Source organism: Pristiophorus japonicus, chromosome 3, assembly GCF_044704955.1.
Source record: "Pristiophorus japonicus isolate sPriJap1 chromosome 3, sPriJap1.hap1, whole genome shotgun sequence".
Lineage (NCBI taxonomy): Eukaryota > Metazoa > Chordata > Chondrichthyes > Pristiophoridae > Pristiophorus > Pristiophorus japonicus.
In genome coordinates this window covers 152,243,255-152,255,636 of record NC_091979.1, presented here as the reverse complement: position 1 = coordinate 152,255,636, position 12,382 = coordinate 152,243,255, and the positions used below count along the sequence as shown (strand labels likewise).

At 42.3% G+C, this 12,382-nt stretch overlaps 1 protein-coding gene across 1 annotated transcript in view; it reads left to right on the top strand.

Moving 5' to 3' along the window:
• The window catches only part of pgap1 (post-GPI attachment to proteins inositol deacylase 1), a 176,572-nt gene that overhangs the window by 143,812 nt on the left and 20,378 nt on the right, over window positions 1-12,382 (top strand). Inside the window, exon 28 of the mRNA XM_070873735.1 lies at window positions 9,405-9,643. Within this exon, the coding sequence (XP_070729836.1) occupies window positions 9,405-9,643 (239 nt within the window). The remainder of the gene's footprint in view (window positions 1-9,404; window positions 9,644-12,382) is intronic.

Below are 12,382 nucleotides of genomic sequence, written 5' to 3'. Positions count from 1 at the left end.
TGCTTTGATCCACAGTGTTTCCAGAATTTTCTGTTTTTAGAACTTGAGAATCTTGACTGTAGGAAGTTTTCATATTTAGCTGTACACTGCACAACTGAAACCCCAGCCCACGAACTTCAACTCCCCAACCAGTCAAGCTATTCCAGATTTTAGCTAAGCCTCGCAATGATGCACTATATATTAGGTGGAAGGATGATGGTAGGACCACTTTTGCTATCGGGAATTCTGTAAACTAAACTATCCTTGCTCAGAGGGAAATGGCAGTCGGAGACAGAGATACAGGAATTCCAAAGGGTGAGAATGGAAAGCGATGAAACCGGGCAGTAAAATTATACCATGGGATTCTCGCATGCAAAGGCATAAAGTGTTCGTCTGAAATTCTTCTTTCAACTATCTTAATGAAGTCATTAAACATTTTTAATGCATGCACTAAAATAACACAGAAGAATTTCAGACGACCGAATTTAGCTTTAGCGTGCTACTATCCAATGAAATAATTTCAGGGCCAAGGTATGTTAAAACAAGGGAATATTGCTTGAAGTGGCTTTAGATAGTTTTGGACAGCAGTTGATAACGCAATAAAATTGGCAGATCAAACACTACTGGGTACTTTGTGCAAAATAAAGGCAAATTATATTTGCCTTTGCATCCCTGTGCATGGGAAGCAAGCATGCCGGGTAGATTTGGGGAATGTAATATTTGCAATCTTATCCTTCAGAACAGGGTGAAAAATAAAATATTGGTGACATACAAAAAAAGTAGCAATTTAACAAATGTGTACATTGACAGTTTTGAAAGTTCTTTTTAAAATTAATTAAACATTTTTAAGTTTAGATATCATGCTCTATGAAACATTCTTTAAAATTAGGGTGTCTTTTTTCCAAGTATTTTCTTGCCTGTGTTGAGCCCTTTTACCTTTGGTGAAGAGGATAGGCAGTCGCTTGCTCTTGGGCTCCACCAGTATTTGTCAGTAAGCACTCAAGGTACAGTCGCATATTGACTCCCTCTTCCCCTCTTCTGCAGTGTTATCTCTAACCATAATAATCACATGTCCAGTTGACAGCTAATATTGAGACATCTGGAAAATAATTAAGGCATCAAAGCTATACATCTTTTAAAAGAATAAAAACGATTGCAGTAATAATAGTCTTGTGTCACACTGTGCACATTTTGTAAATACGTCAGGTATTTACAAAGAATGCTAAAGATGCCTAGAAACAGAGCATCATTACCATTGAAATTCCTTGAATCCAACACTAGATTCCTGCAAATTGGACAGGGGAATTTCGTTGAACTCAGTTTTATCAAGTTGAATCGAATAGTGTTCTATTTACAGGTCTGATTGGGAACTCATTATGCTGAGAATCTCAGGTTTGTAGGCAAGTGTAATGACTCGTTGCATGATCGTACCTGAGCCTACTGTGCCACCACATCCTCCCGACTTTTTTTAATTCGATTTTGATTTTTTTCCAAAATCAACTGAGTACATTCTGCTAACTTCTTACTGAATTCCTACTAAGGACAGTTCTTAGAATGGCTGGCACAAGCTCATTATAAAACGTTTGAATTTTTAATGCACAACCCATATTTAGAAAATGGGAGCTTCATATTTAGATGAAAGGTAAAGCCATTGTCAAATGATTTTTTACCCATTTTTGCATCGATGTCCAACTTGGAGAAAATAGGAACCCTGTTTTCATCACAACCTGCAGCTGACACTTGCACCAAAGTCTGTAAATCAAGTGACCAAACATCTGCAGGTTATAAAGTCAGTGCATAAGTTTACATATGCTTTGACCATAATATCACTCTTGTGACTTATTGAGACACAAATGTTACAGTGGAGGCAGTTCTGTGATCTAATCATTTTGAAAGAATATTTGAGACTTGTGTGATGCAAGCATTTTTGTAATCTATTTAGTGATGTAAACTGTTAATTTTGAAACAAAATTGTATCAGTAATGTTTGCAAGGTTTATACAATCTAATGATGTACAGTTTCTAACTGAAATGGTTTGTGCGGACAATCAGTTGTGGTAGTAATAAATATTTAACCAAAACGTCAGTAATGTAATTTTAAAGAATTAAACCTAATTGAGACATTAAGTGATGTAGTGTATTTTGTACGGTTTCATTTTATACATGAATTGCAAATCAGAAGTGCGACTTATTTTAGTGCTCAGCGCTCACAGTCAGCATTCCTCAAACCTTCGATACAGTATAGTTTCCTGACCTCAATGAGAAGCTGGATTTTATATAGCTTCTACAGATGTGAAGAGAAAAAGATTAGTGATCCCTGCGACACCCCCACAGAGAGACAGACTATTATCTGAATGGTGACAGATTAGGAAAAGGGGAGGTGCAAAGAGACCTGGGTGTCATGGTACATCAGTCATTGAAGGTTGGCATGCAGGTACAGCAGGCGGTTAAGAAAGCAAATGGCATGTTGGCCTTCATAGCGAGGGGATTTGAGTACAGGGGCAGGGAGGTGTTGCTACAGTTGTACAGGGCCTTGGTGAGGCCACACCTGGAGTATTGTGTACAGTTTTGGTCGTCTAACCTGAGGAAGGACATTCTTGCTATTGAGGGAGTGCAGCGAAGGTTCACCAGACCGATTCCTGGGATGGCGGGACTGACCTATCAAGAAAGACTGGATCAACTGGGCTTGTATTCACTGGAGTTCAGAAGAATGAGAGGGGACCTCATAGAAACGTTTAAAATTCTGACGGGTTTAGACAGGTTGGATGCAGGAAGAATGTTCCCAATGTTGGGGAAGTCCAGAACCAGGGGACACAGTCTAAGGATAAGGGGTAAGCCATTTAGGACCGAGATGAGGAGGAATTTCTTCACTCAGAGAGTGGTGAACCTGTGGAATTCTCTACCACAGAAAGTTGTTGAGGCCAATTCACTAAATATATTCAAAAAGGAGTTAGATGAAGTCCTTACTACTAGGGGGATCAAGGGGTATGGTGAGAAAGCAGGAATGGAGTACTGAAGTTGCATGTTCAGCCATGAACTCATTGAATGGCGGTGCAGGCTAGGAGGGCCGAATGGCCTACTCCTGCACCTATTTTCTATGTTTCTAAGACAAACGTAGGTCCCTTGCAGTCAGAATCAGGTGAATTTATAATGGGGAACAAAGATGGCAGACCAATTGAACAAATACTTTGGTTTTGTCTTCACGAAGGAAGACACAAATAACCTTCCAGAAATACTAGGGGACCGAGAAGGAGGAACTGAAGGAAATCCTTATTAGTCAGGAAATTGTATTGGGGAAATTGATGGGATTGAAGGCCCATAAATCCCTAGGGCCTGATAGTCTGCATCCCAGAGTATTTAAGGAAGTGGCCCGAGAAATAGTGGATGCATTGGTGATCATTTTCCAGCAGTCTATCGACTATGGATCAGTTCCTATGGACTGGAGGGTAGCTAATATAACACCACTTTAAGAAAGGAGGGAGAGAGAAAACAGGGAATTATAGACGGCTTAGCCTGACATCAGTAGTGGGGAAAATGTTGGAATCAATTATTAAAAATGAGAAAGCAGCGCATTTGGAAAGCAGTGACGGGATCAGTCCAAGTCAGCATGGATTTATGAAAGGGAAATCATGCTTGACAAATCTTCCAGAATGTTTTGAGGATGTAACTAGTAGAGTGGACAAGGGAGAACCAGTGATTGTGGTGGATTTGGACTTTCAAAAGGCTTTTGACAAGGGATTGGTGTGCAAAATTAAAGCACATGGTATTGGGGCTAATGTACTGACGTGGATAGAGAACTGGTTGGCAGACAGGAAGCAGAGAGTCGGGATAAACGGATCCTTTTCAGAATGGCAGGCAGTGACTAGTGGGGTGCCGCAGGGCTCAGTGCTGGGACCCCAGCTATTTACAATATACGACAACGATTTAGATGAAGGAATTGAGTATAATATCTCCCAAGTTTGCAGATGACACTAAGCTGGGTGGCGGTGTGAGCTGTGAGGAGGATGCTAAGAGGCTGCAGGTTGACTTGGACAGGTTAGGTGAGTGGGCAAGTCCATGGCAGATGCTGTATAATGTAGATAAATGTGAGATTATCCACTTTGGTGGCAAAAACACAAAGGCAGAATATTATCTGAATGGTGTCAGATTAGGAAAAGGGGGAGGTGCAACGAGACCTGGGGGTCATGGTATATCAGTCATTGAAAGTTGGCATGCAGGTATAGCAGGCGGTGAAGAAGGCAAATGGCATGTTGCCCTTCATAGCTAGGGGATTTGAGTATAGGAGCAGGGAGGTCTTACTGCAGTTGCACAGGGCCTTGGTGAGGCCTCACCTGGAATATTGTGTTCAGTTTTGGTCTCCTAATCTGAGGAAGGACGTTTATGCTATTGAGGGAGTGCAGCGAAGGTTCACCAGAACATAAGAATTAGGAACAGGAGTAGGCCATCTAGCCCCTCGAGCCTGATTCCTGGGATGGCAGGCCTGACATCTGAGGAGAGACTGGATCGAATAGGCCTGTATTCATTGGAGTTTAGAAGGATGAGCGCGGATCTCATAGAAACATAAAATTCTGATGAGACGGGACATGTTCGACGCAGGAAGAATGTTCCCGATTGTTGAAGTCCAGAACCAGGGGACACAGTCTAAAGGATAAAGGGGTAAGCCATTTAGGACCGAGATGAGGAGAAACTTCTTCACTCAGAGTTGTTAGCCTGTGGAATTCTCGACCACAGAGTTGTTGATGCCAGTTCGTTGGATATATTCAAGAGGGAGTTAGATATGGCCCTTACGGCTAAAGAGATCAAGGGGTATGGAGAGAAAGCAGGAAAGGGATACTGAGGTGAATGATCAGCCTTGGTCTTATTGAATGATGATGCAGGATCGAAGGGCTGAATGGCCTACTCCTGCACCTATTTTCTATGTTTTGTAGCATATTGATTGAGTTGGTGAACTGATATGTGACTTAGCAAATGCTGAATCACAACAAAAGAAGCTTGTTTGGTCATTCCTTCATTATTTTAATTGATCTATGGATTTCATAAATTATGGGCCGTAATTTGCCGCCCCTATGTGTGCGTACGAGTTCAGGGTTTCGGCATGCAAAGCACATGCACTAAAACCCAGAACTTGCGAGCTTGATAGATCGCATGCATTCCCGGGAAAAGGATCTCCGTGGGCGGAGAGTTGGGTTATTTGCCCAACATCTGCCCAGCGAATGTCTGAAATTCTAATGCCTGGTTAAACGCAGGTGTAAGACCTGCCTTTACCAGCGTAAGACTTTTAAAGCACAGAAAAAAAAAAAATTTTCAATAATTTATACATTTAAAAACCTGTGAAGTAAATATATTCAAAAATTACATTTTTGTTTTTAATATTTAGGTGCAATTTTGATTTTAAATGTGATGCTTTTTAATTTATTTTCAGTCTTTTTGGGGTTATTCCCATTTATTCTTGTGTATGTACGGAATCACCATAAGTATGAATGGGGATCCCCTCCTTTCATTGGTTGGCCTGCCCACGTAATCCCAGGGGCACTTGTGAACCGTATTCACCCCTGGGATACGTGGGCCTCTACGCAGGCCGATGCATAGAGACCCAGGAGCGCAAGTGTCCAAACCTCCTGGACCATCGGCTAAGTGCATAGATTTTTTTTCCAGGTTGGAGGCTTCTGCTTGTGGGAAGCCTCCGACTGTCTCTTTACTGATGGCACCACTCTACAAACTCCTCAACTGAAACACATGTGGTCATCAGTCACAAAAGCAAAATACTGTAGATGTTGGAAATCTGAAATAAAAACGGAAAGTGTTGGAAACACTCAGCAGCTCAGGCAGCATTGGTGGAGGGAGAAACAGAGTTAACATTTCACCTCGATGACCTTTTGTCAGAAGTGATCATCAATCACAGCTGACTAATAGACAGACTGGTCAATGGAGAGAAAATAATATCTTACCTTTGATGCTGAAAAGACTGTCAGTAACTCTGCTGAGGAAAATTGACCACTGGTCCTCATCAATTTCTATGGGTTGCAATGTTCTTGGTTAGAAATATTCAACTCTTCAATTTTGTCGTAGTGAAGATGGTTGGCAGAAGATCAAAAATTATCAAGAAAACTTAACTAAATTCAGAGAAAGATAATGCTAATTTTTCCATAGAAAGAAAGACTTGCATTTATATAGCAACTTTCACAACCTCAGAACATCCCAAAGTGTTTCACAGTTAATGAAGTACTTTTGAAGTGTAGTCACTGATGTAATGTTGGAAACGCGACAGCCAGTTTACACACAGCAAGGACCCACAAATATAAATGTGATAACGACCAGTTAATCTGTTTTAGTGATGTCAGTTGAAGGATAAATATTGGGAAGAACTTTCTTGCTCTTTTGAAATAGTGCCATGGAATCTTTTGCATCCATCTGAGGGGGCAAACGCGTCTTCGGTTTAACGTCACAGCCAAAGGACGGTACCTCCGACAGTGCAGCACTTCCTCAGTACTGCACTGGAGTGTCCACCTAAATTTTGGTACTCGGGTCTCTTGGATATGAACCCACAACCTTCTGACTCGGGCGCGAGTGCTAACAACTGAGCCACGGCTAACATTCTGATTCCGAGGCGAAAGTGCTACCACTGATTCTCGTGATGAGAGTTTTTGTGCTGCCTCCAACTGGGAATTTTTTTTAATTATGTGATCAGATCGTGTAAGCATGAAGTAAAAATTGGCTTTTTAAATTGTTATATCTAAAAGTTCATTTTTCTTTACATTGAGGGAGTAGCCAATACAGGAAACTCCTGATGCATCTATACCTTTAATAAGAGTCCACTGGTTTCCTGTTGCTGACATTCTGTGTTCTGAAACCAAAGTCAAGTTAGGTGGTTAGGCACGCCTTTGTTTGAAGTGTTGATATGTACAAGTTGGCAGACTGGGGAAGCAAATTAATTCATTATCTGGAGCAATTGTCTCATCAAACAATATCCCTGAGAGGAAAATAGCAAATGTGATTAACATCGATAACAAGTAAAGCTTATTTTGGCATAAAACTACTGGCATAGCTGCTCAACTTTCATTCAGGTTTCGGTTTCTGGGACTGCTATTTGGACTCTGTGCAGAGGGCAAGAATATTGCCGCCTCCATATACAACTTTGCATTTGGATATCTACATGAGATTGTCCTCAAAATCTGGCAGGTTTTAGAAGTGCAATCTAAAGAAGGTATTTTTATCTCATGTGTACTCTTTGATATGGCCATCATACAGATTCATATTTCTGGAAGGAGGAGATGGTTCTATTCAATGTAAAATTGTGTACCGCTTTACCAGATAGAACCTGGCATGTCTGGCTTGAACTACTTGCACAAAGTTAGCAAGTACCATCACTGCAACTGGATTTATGCAACTGTTTAATAAAAAAGATAGTTTCAAAGCAGAATCAAATGGAATTGTCTGTTGTTTATAGATTTCTGAGTAAAAGCGGCTTCTGGACATTCCCCAAGAGAATAAAATAGCAAGGAAAGTCATTGAATTTCCATGTCACCTACATTATACAGTGCACACCAGTTTATTGGAAATCTGATTCAAAGGCAGCATTTTCTCATGCATTGATTATTAAACAACTACATTCAATAATGTCTTCCCAATCGGAACGATGAAATTAAAGAGGTTTAGTGCTGAAAACGAGAATAAATTTAGATAATATACTGCTTTTGAAATATCTATGTACTGGGCTGAAAATTGCGGCCTCGCTGGATCCGGCGAGGCCGCGCAAAAGCCGGTTCTCGGGGTGCAATGCGCATGTGCTGAAAACCGGCTATTCCAATCTGTCCAAATTTCTTCACAGATCGAACGCATCCCCGGAAGAAGGACACCGCGCAGGAGAGATTGGGCTATTTGACCAACTCAAACTTTTACTCCTGGTAAAAGCAGGCGCATAGCTTACTTTTACCAGCGTAACACTTTTAAAACATAGAAAAATTAAATGTAATCGCTCATTTTTATGTTTAAAAACCCTGTCCACTAAGGTAAGTTTATTTTAACCCTATTAAAACACATTTTTAAAAATTCCAAAAAATATTTTTTTTCGAAAACATTTTAGGGCTCAACTTTCTATTTATATCGATATCGCCCAAAAATGGTCAACTTTTCCGGGGTTTGTGGTTTTATTTTTCAGGATCGCTGGAATATCGTCCATTTTAAAAACCGCTAGTTTCACTTTTTTAATTTGGGCACTAGCAATCACGATGTGAAATGGGTGATAGCGATTTATTCCATCGTGCAAGGCCGCCGTCCAATGCAACGGCCATTCTGCGCATGCATGATGTTTTTTAGGTGATTAACTTTTCCCACAATTCATGAGATTAGGGGTCATCTGCGCATGCTCAGAAGACTTGAAAGAGAGACTGTAGAGAAAGTAGTTGATTGTAAAGCAGATTATAAAAATTCAGATGGATTACGTGGAGTCGGGAGTGAGTGATGGTGGTGAGGTGGGTGGGAGAAGGAGAGCCAAGAGGTTTTCAGAGGAAGCGAATGCTGCCCTGGTCCACGAGGTGAAAACTCATTGGGCAAAATTAACCAGGGGTGGTCCCCCCCCCCCCCCCCAGTGTATACCAGAGGATATGGGCGGAGATCGCCGAGGTAGTTTCATCGGGGCCCACGATGTCTGAGCTAAATCAGTGCCGCAAGCGCTGGAACGACCTGGTTGGTTCTGGAAGAGTAAGTATTAAATTATTAAATTTATAATTGTAATGATTCATTAATTAAAATGTACATCTGCCGGATTGTAATTGGTGTCATGCGTTAGTTCCGAACTATGATCTTATTAAATTTATTCTAGATATCGTAGATATAACCATGCATTCAATTGCATACAAAGCGTATTAGCATATAACGTTAACGATGAATAGCATAGGCAAAGACTAATTGTGGATTATCTGTATGTTGTGTAATAGTATCCAGTAATATCTGTAATAGTACCTAGGCAATTAGCCTATGCCATGCTCTTGTCACTTTTGCAGAGGAAGATTTCCAAAAATAGAGGCGGCCCGGAGGAGGACCTGCAGCACTCTGCCAGCTCACAGATTTGGAGGAGCAAGTCTTGGCACTAGTGGGGGAGCATAATCGTTCGGCCATCCGTGGTGGTGCTGAACCCATTGTTGCGCCACGTGAGTAATGTATAAACCATTGGTGATTTAAAGTAATTTAATGCCATTTCAGTATAGTATATGATTGATGTAATGTTATGTAATTAATGATGGGATCATGAAATATCATAGTACAGAGTCTGCATGGCATTACAATCATGATGTTAATTATATGTAACGTCTATCAGTGATATAGCAGTAGTGTTGCTCCTCGTACATATTCCTGCGTAGCGTAAGCATTTTCATGTCCCCCTGGCCTCCCCTTCTCTTCTACTAACCTCATAATTATGTTTTCTAGGCTCCCCAGGAGCAATCAGGAAGCGTTGAGGCCCCAAGATCTTCATTACTACTTGTTCGGGTCTTGTTGACCACCGAAGACACCAGCGAGGACACCAGCGAGGCGGCGGATGATGAACCTCAAGCAGGCTGCTCCAATTTTCCTGCGGCCACGTCGTCTTCCACTGAGGAAGCAGCGGAGCCAAGCTCCTTGCAGCAGGGCACCCTGAGTGGCCCAATGCCTACGCCAACCCCACGGAGGTTGGTTCGGCGAGGTAGAATTGCTCAACGACAGGCAGATGTCAACCTGGACATGGTTAAACTATCAAGGACAAGCGTCGACATTGGTCGCGAGCTCTTCCAGGCAATGGGTGGATTGACCGGTCAAGTTGCCGCACTGCGCGAATTTCGGAAGACATGGCGCAGATGGTTGCGGCAATGCGGAGAATGGCCGATTGCATCGATGCCATGCAGCAGGCGGTGGTCTCAGGATACGACACTACACCCCAAGGTGCCGTACCGCCCATGAGGACAGATGTGAGTCAGGAGGAAGCAGTTGCTTCTGACTCGAAAGACGTTTCTTTGCAAAACGTCTTTTCCGGCTTCTCCAGCTTCCATTGTGACTCTGCCACCGTCAGCCCTCCCCCCACAACAGCAGTACGCGAGGTGCCCTGTTGTAAGGCGGGTAGGTGGTAGGGTGTAAATGGGAAAGGGGGGGTTCAGACCAGGGGCAGTAGAGGCAAATGGAAGCATGGCCACAGATAGAGGAGGAGGGGGGACATTATTATTATTATAAATTTGCTGATTGTTGGGTGGGTGTTTGTCATGTTATATTTTAATTGTTGAAAAATTGTTAAATATTTAAAAAAATGTCACTGTTGGGGTGGAGGTCGGGGGGGGGGAGATGGGTGTTTATATTTATGTATGTGTTTATTTTTTTCACTAGTTTGTTGAAAAAATCTAATAAATGTTGTAATTATTACATAATTATTTAACTCAACATTGTTGTGCAGTGTCTGCCAATAACAAAGGTTAAACATCAGTACAAGGGTTGCAAACAATGGCGAGGCCAGGTCAGGATGAAATGCAACATAACGCAACTATAACTGTCACCAATGTAACTTCACGCAAAGCATTCATTTATGAGCTGCTGACACAACAGTTTTGCAGCAGCGTAACTACCATGGGGTTTTTCCTGCGATCTGGGGTGGGGTGGGGGTATGGCTTCAACGCCAGCCTGATGATCCTCCCCGAGGTCCTTGTCCACCTCTTCTGCCTCCCCTCTCTCCTGAGGCGGACCGGCAGTCCCATCTGGCAATTCTTGTCCGCTCCTGATAGCTAAGTTATACAACATGCAGCACACCGCAATGAACTCGGCGACCTGCTCAGGGTGGTATTGTAAGTCGCCTCATGAGTGGCCCAGGCATCTGAAGTGCTGCTTAAGCATTCCATTTATCTTTTCGGCGATATTACATATGGCTATATGGCTTTCGTTGTAGCACTTCTCTGCTTCTGTCTGGGGCTTACGCAGGGGGGTCCATCAGCCAGCTGGCAAGGCCATGTCCTGTATCCACCAGCATCCAACCGTGACCTTGTGGCTGACTCTTAAACCAATCAGACGGTGCTCTCATGCAAGATGTGCACATCATGGATGCTGCCTGGAAAATTTGCATTTACTGCCATGATTATTTGCTTGTAGTCGACAACAAGTTGCACATTCAGGGAGTGGAATCCCTTTCGGTTCCGAAAAGGTGCTCGCAGGGCAATGTGTGTCATCTATTGCTCCCTGCACCTTGGGGAAGTTTGCTATTCTCGAGAAACCCAAAGCCCTCTCACTCTGTGCCTCCCTAGTCATCAGGAAGTTTATAAAGCCCATCCTGTGAGCGTAAAGCACTTCAGTCACCTGTCGAATGCGTCAATAAATGGCGTGCTGAAGAGATACCACAAATGTCGCCAGCTGAAGCCTGAAAGGAGTCCGATGCATAGAAAGGGCAATGCGGTCCTGATGATGCTGGTCAGTTGCAGATCTCCCTTGATGAGCTGGCATATCTCACTGATGATCTTTCAGAAGTGCAGCCTCCTAAGGCACATGTTATCGGACAAGTCCAGGTATGATCGCTTATCCCTGTACATGCGTTGGGTGTAAGGTCTCCTCCTCCTCAGCAGTCTACCACCTCTTTGGGCACATAATGCTCTTCAATAACCCTTCTTCCATCTCTATTCTGCAGCATGTGATAAGTCATCAATACTAGCTGAGAAATTACAGGCCCTATTACTATAAATGCCCTAATATGTCTTCAAAATTATTAAATTATCCTGTACAAATGCAATAGAAACTCAAAATTCACCACAATATGTTTAGATGGTTGTCAAGATTTTAAAACGACCTTAAAATCACTCACTAATTACTTCAGTGCTCCCATGAACTTGAAGCAGCCTTTTATTAAAAGACCTCCGAATTACAAAATGGGGTCCATACCGCTGAATTAAAGTCAGGTGAGCGCAGCTTTTCTTGAGCATCTTTTTGGGTGAGCGATCATTTGGGCGGTAGATGGGCGAGATGCCGAAAGTAGTGCTCACCGATAATCTGGGCAGTGTTTGGGTGTTCGTTTCCATTATAAACAGTCTTCTGGGTGGTGCACAAGTGATGACATCAGAATTTATTTTTAAAAATGGGTGGGCGGTTCAGCTAATTCCCGGTGATAATTGAATGCAAAAGTTACACCGGCGATAATTGGGCATTCGTGTCCATTTATAATCAAATATGGGCGGTAAACTCAATCTCAGCGGTTAAATGGGCAGATATAAGACGAAAGTCTAGCCCTTAATTATATTTAATTTCAATTAATTTTAAACGTGAGGTGTTTTTAATTTATTGTGCTGTGTTTCGGTGTTTTAGGAGGTTATTCTTATTGATAGTAATGGGAACTCGTACAAATAGAGTTCCCATTATTATCAATGAGAATACTGCATAGTGATTGGTGGTCCAGGCCCACATAA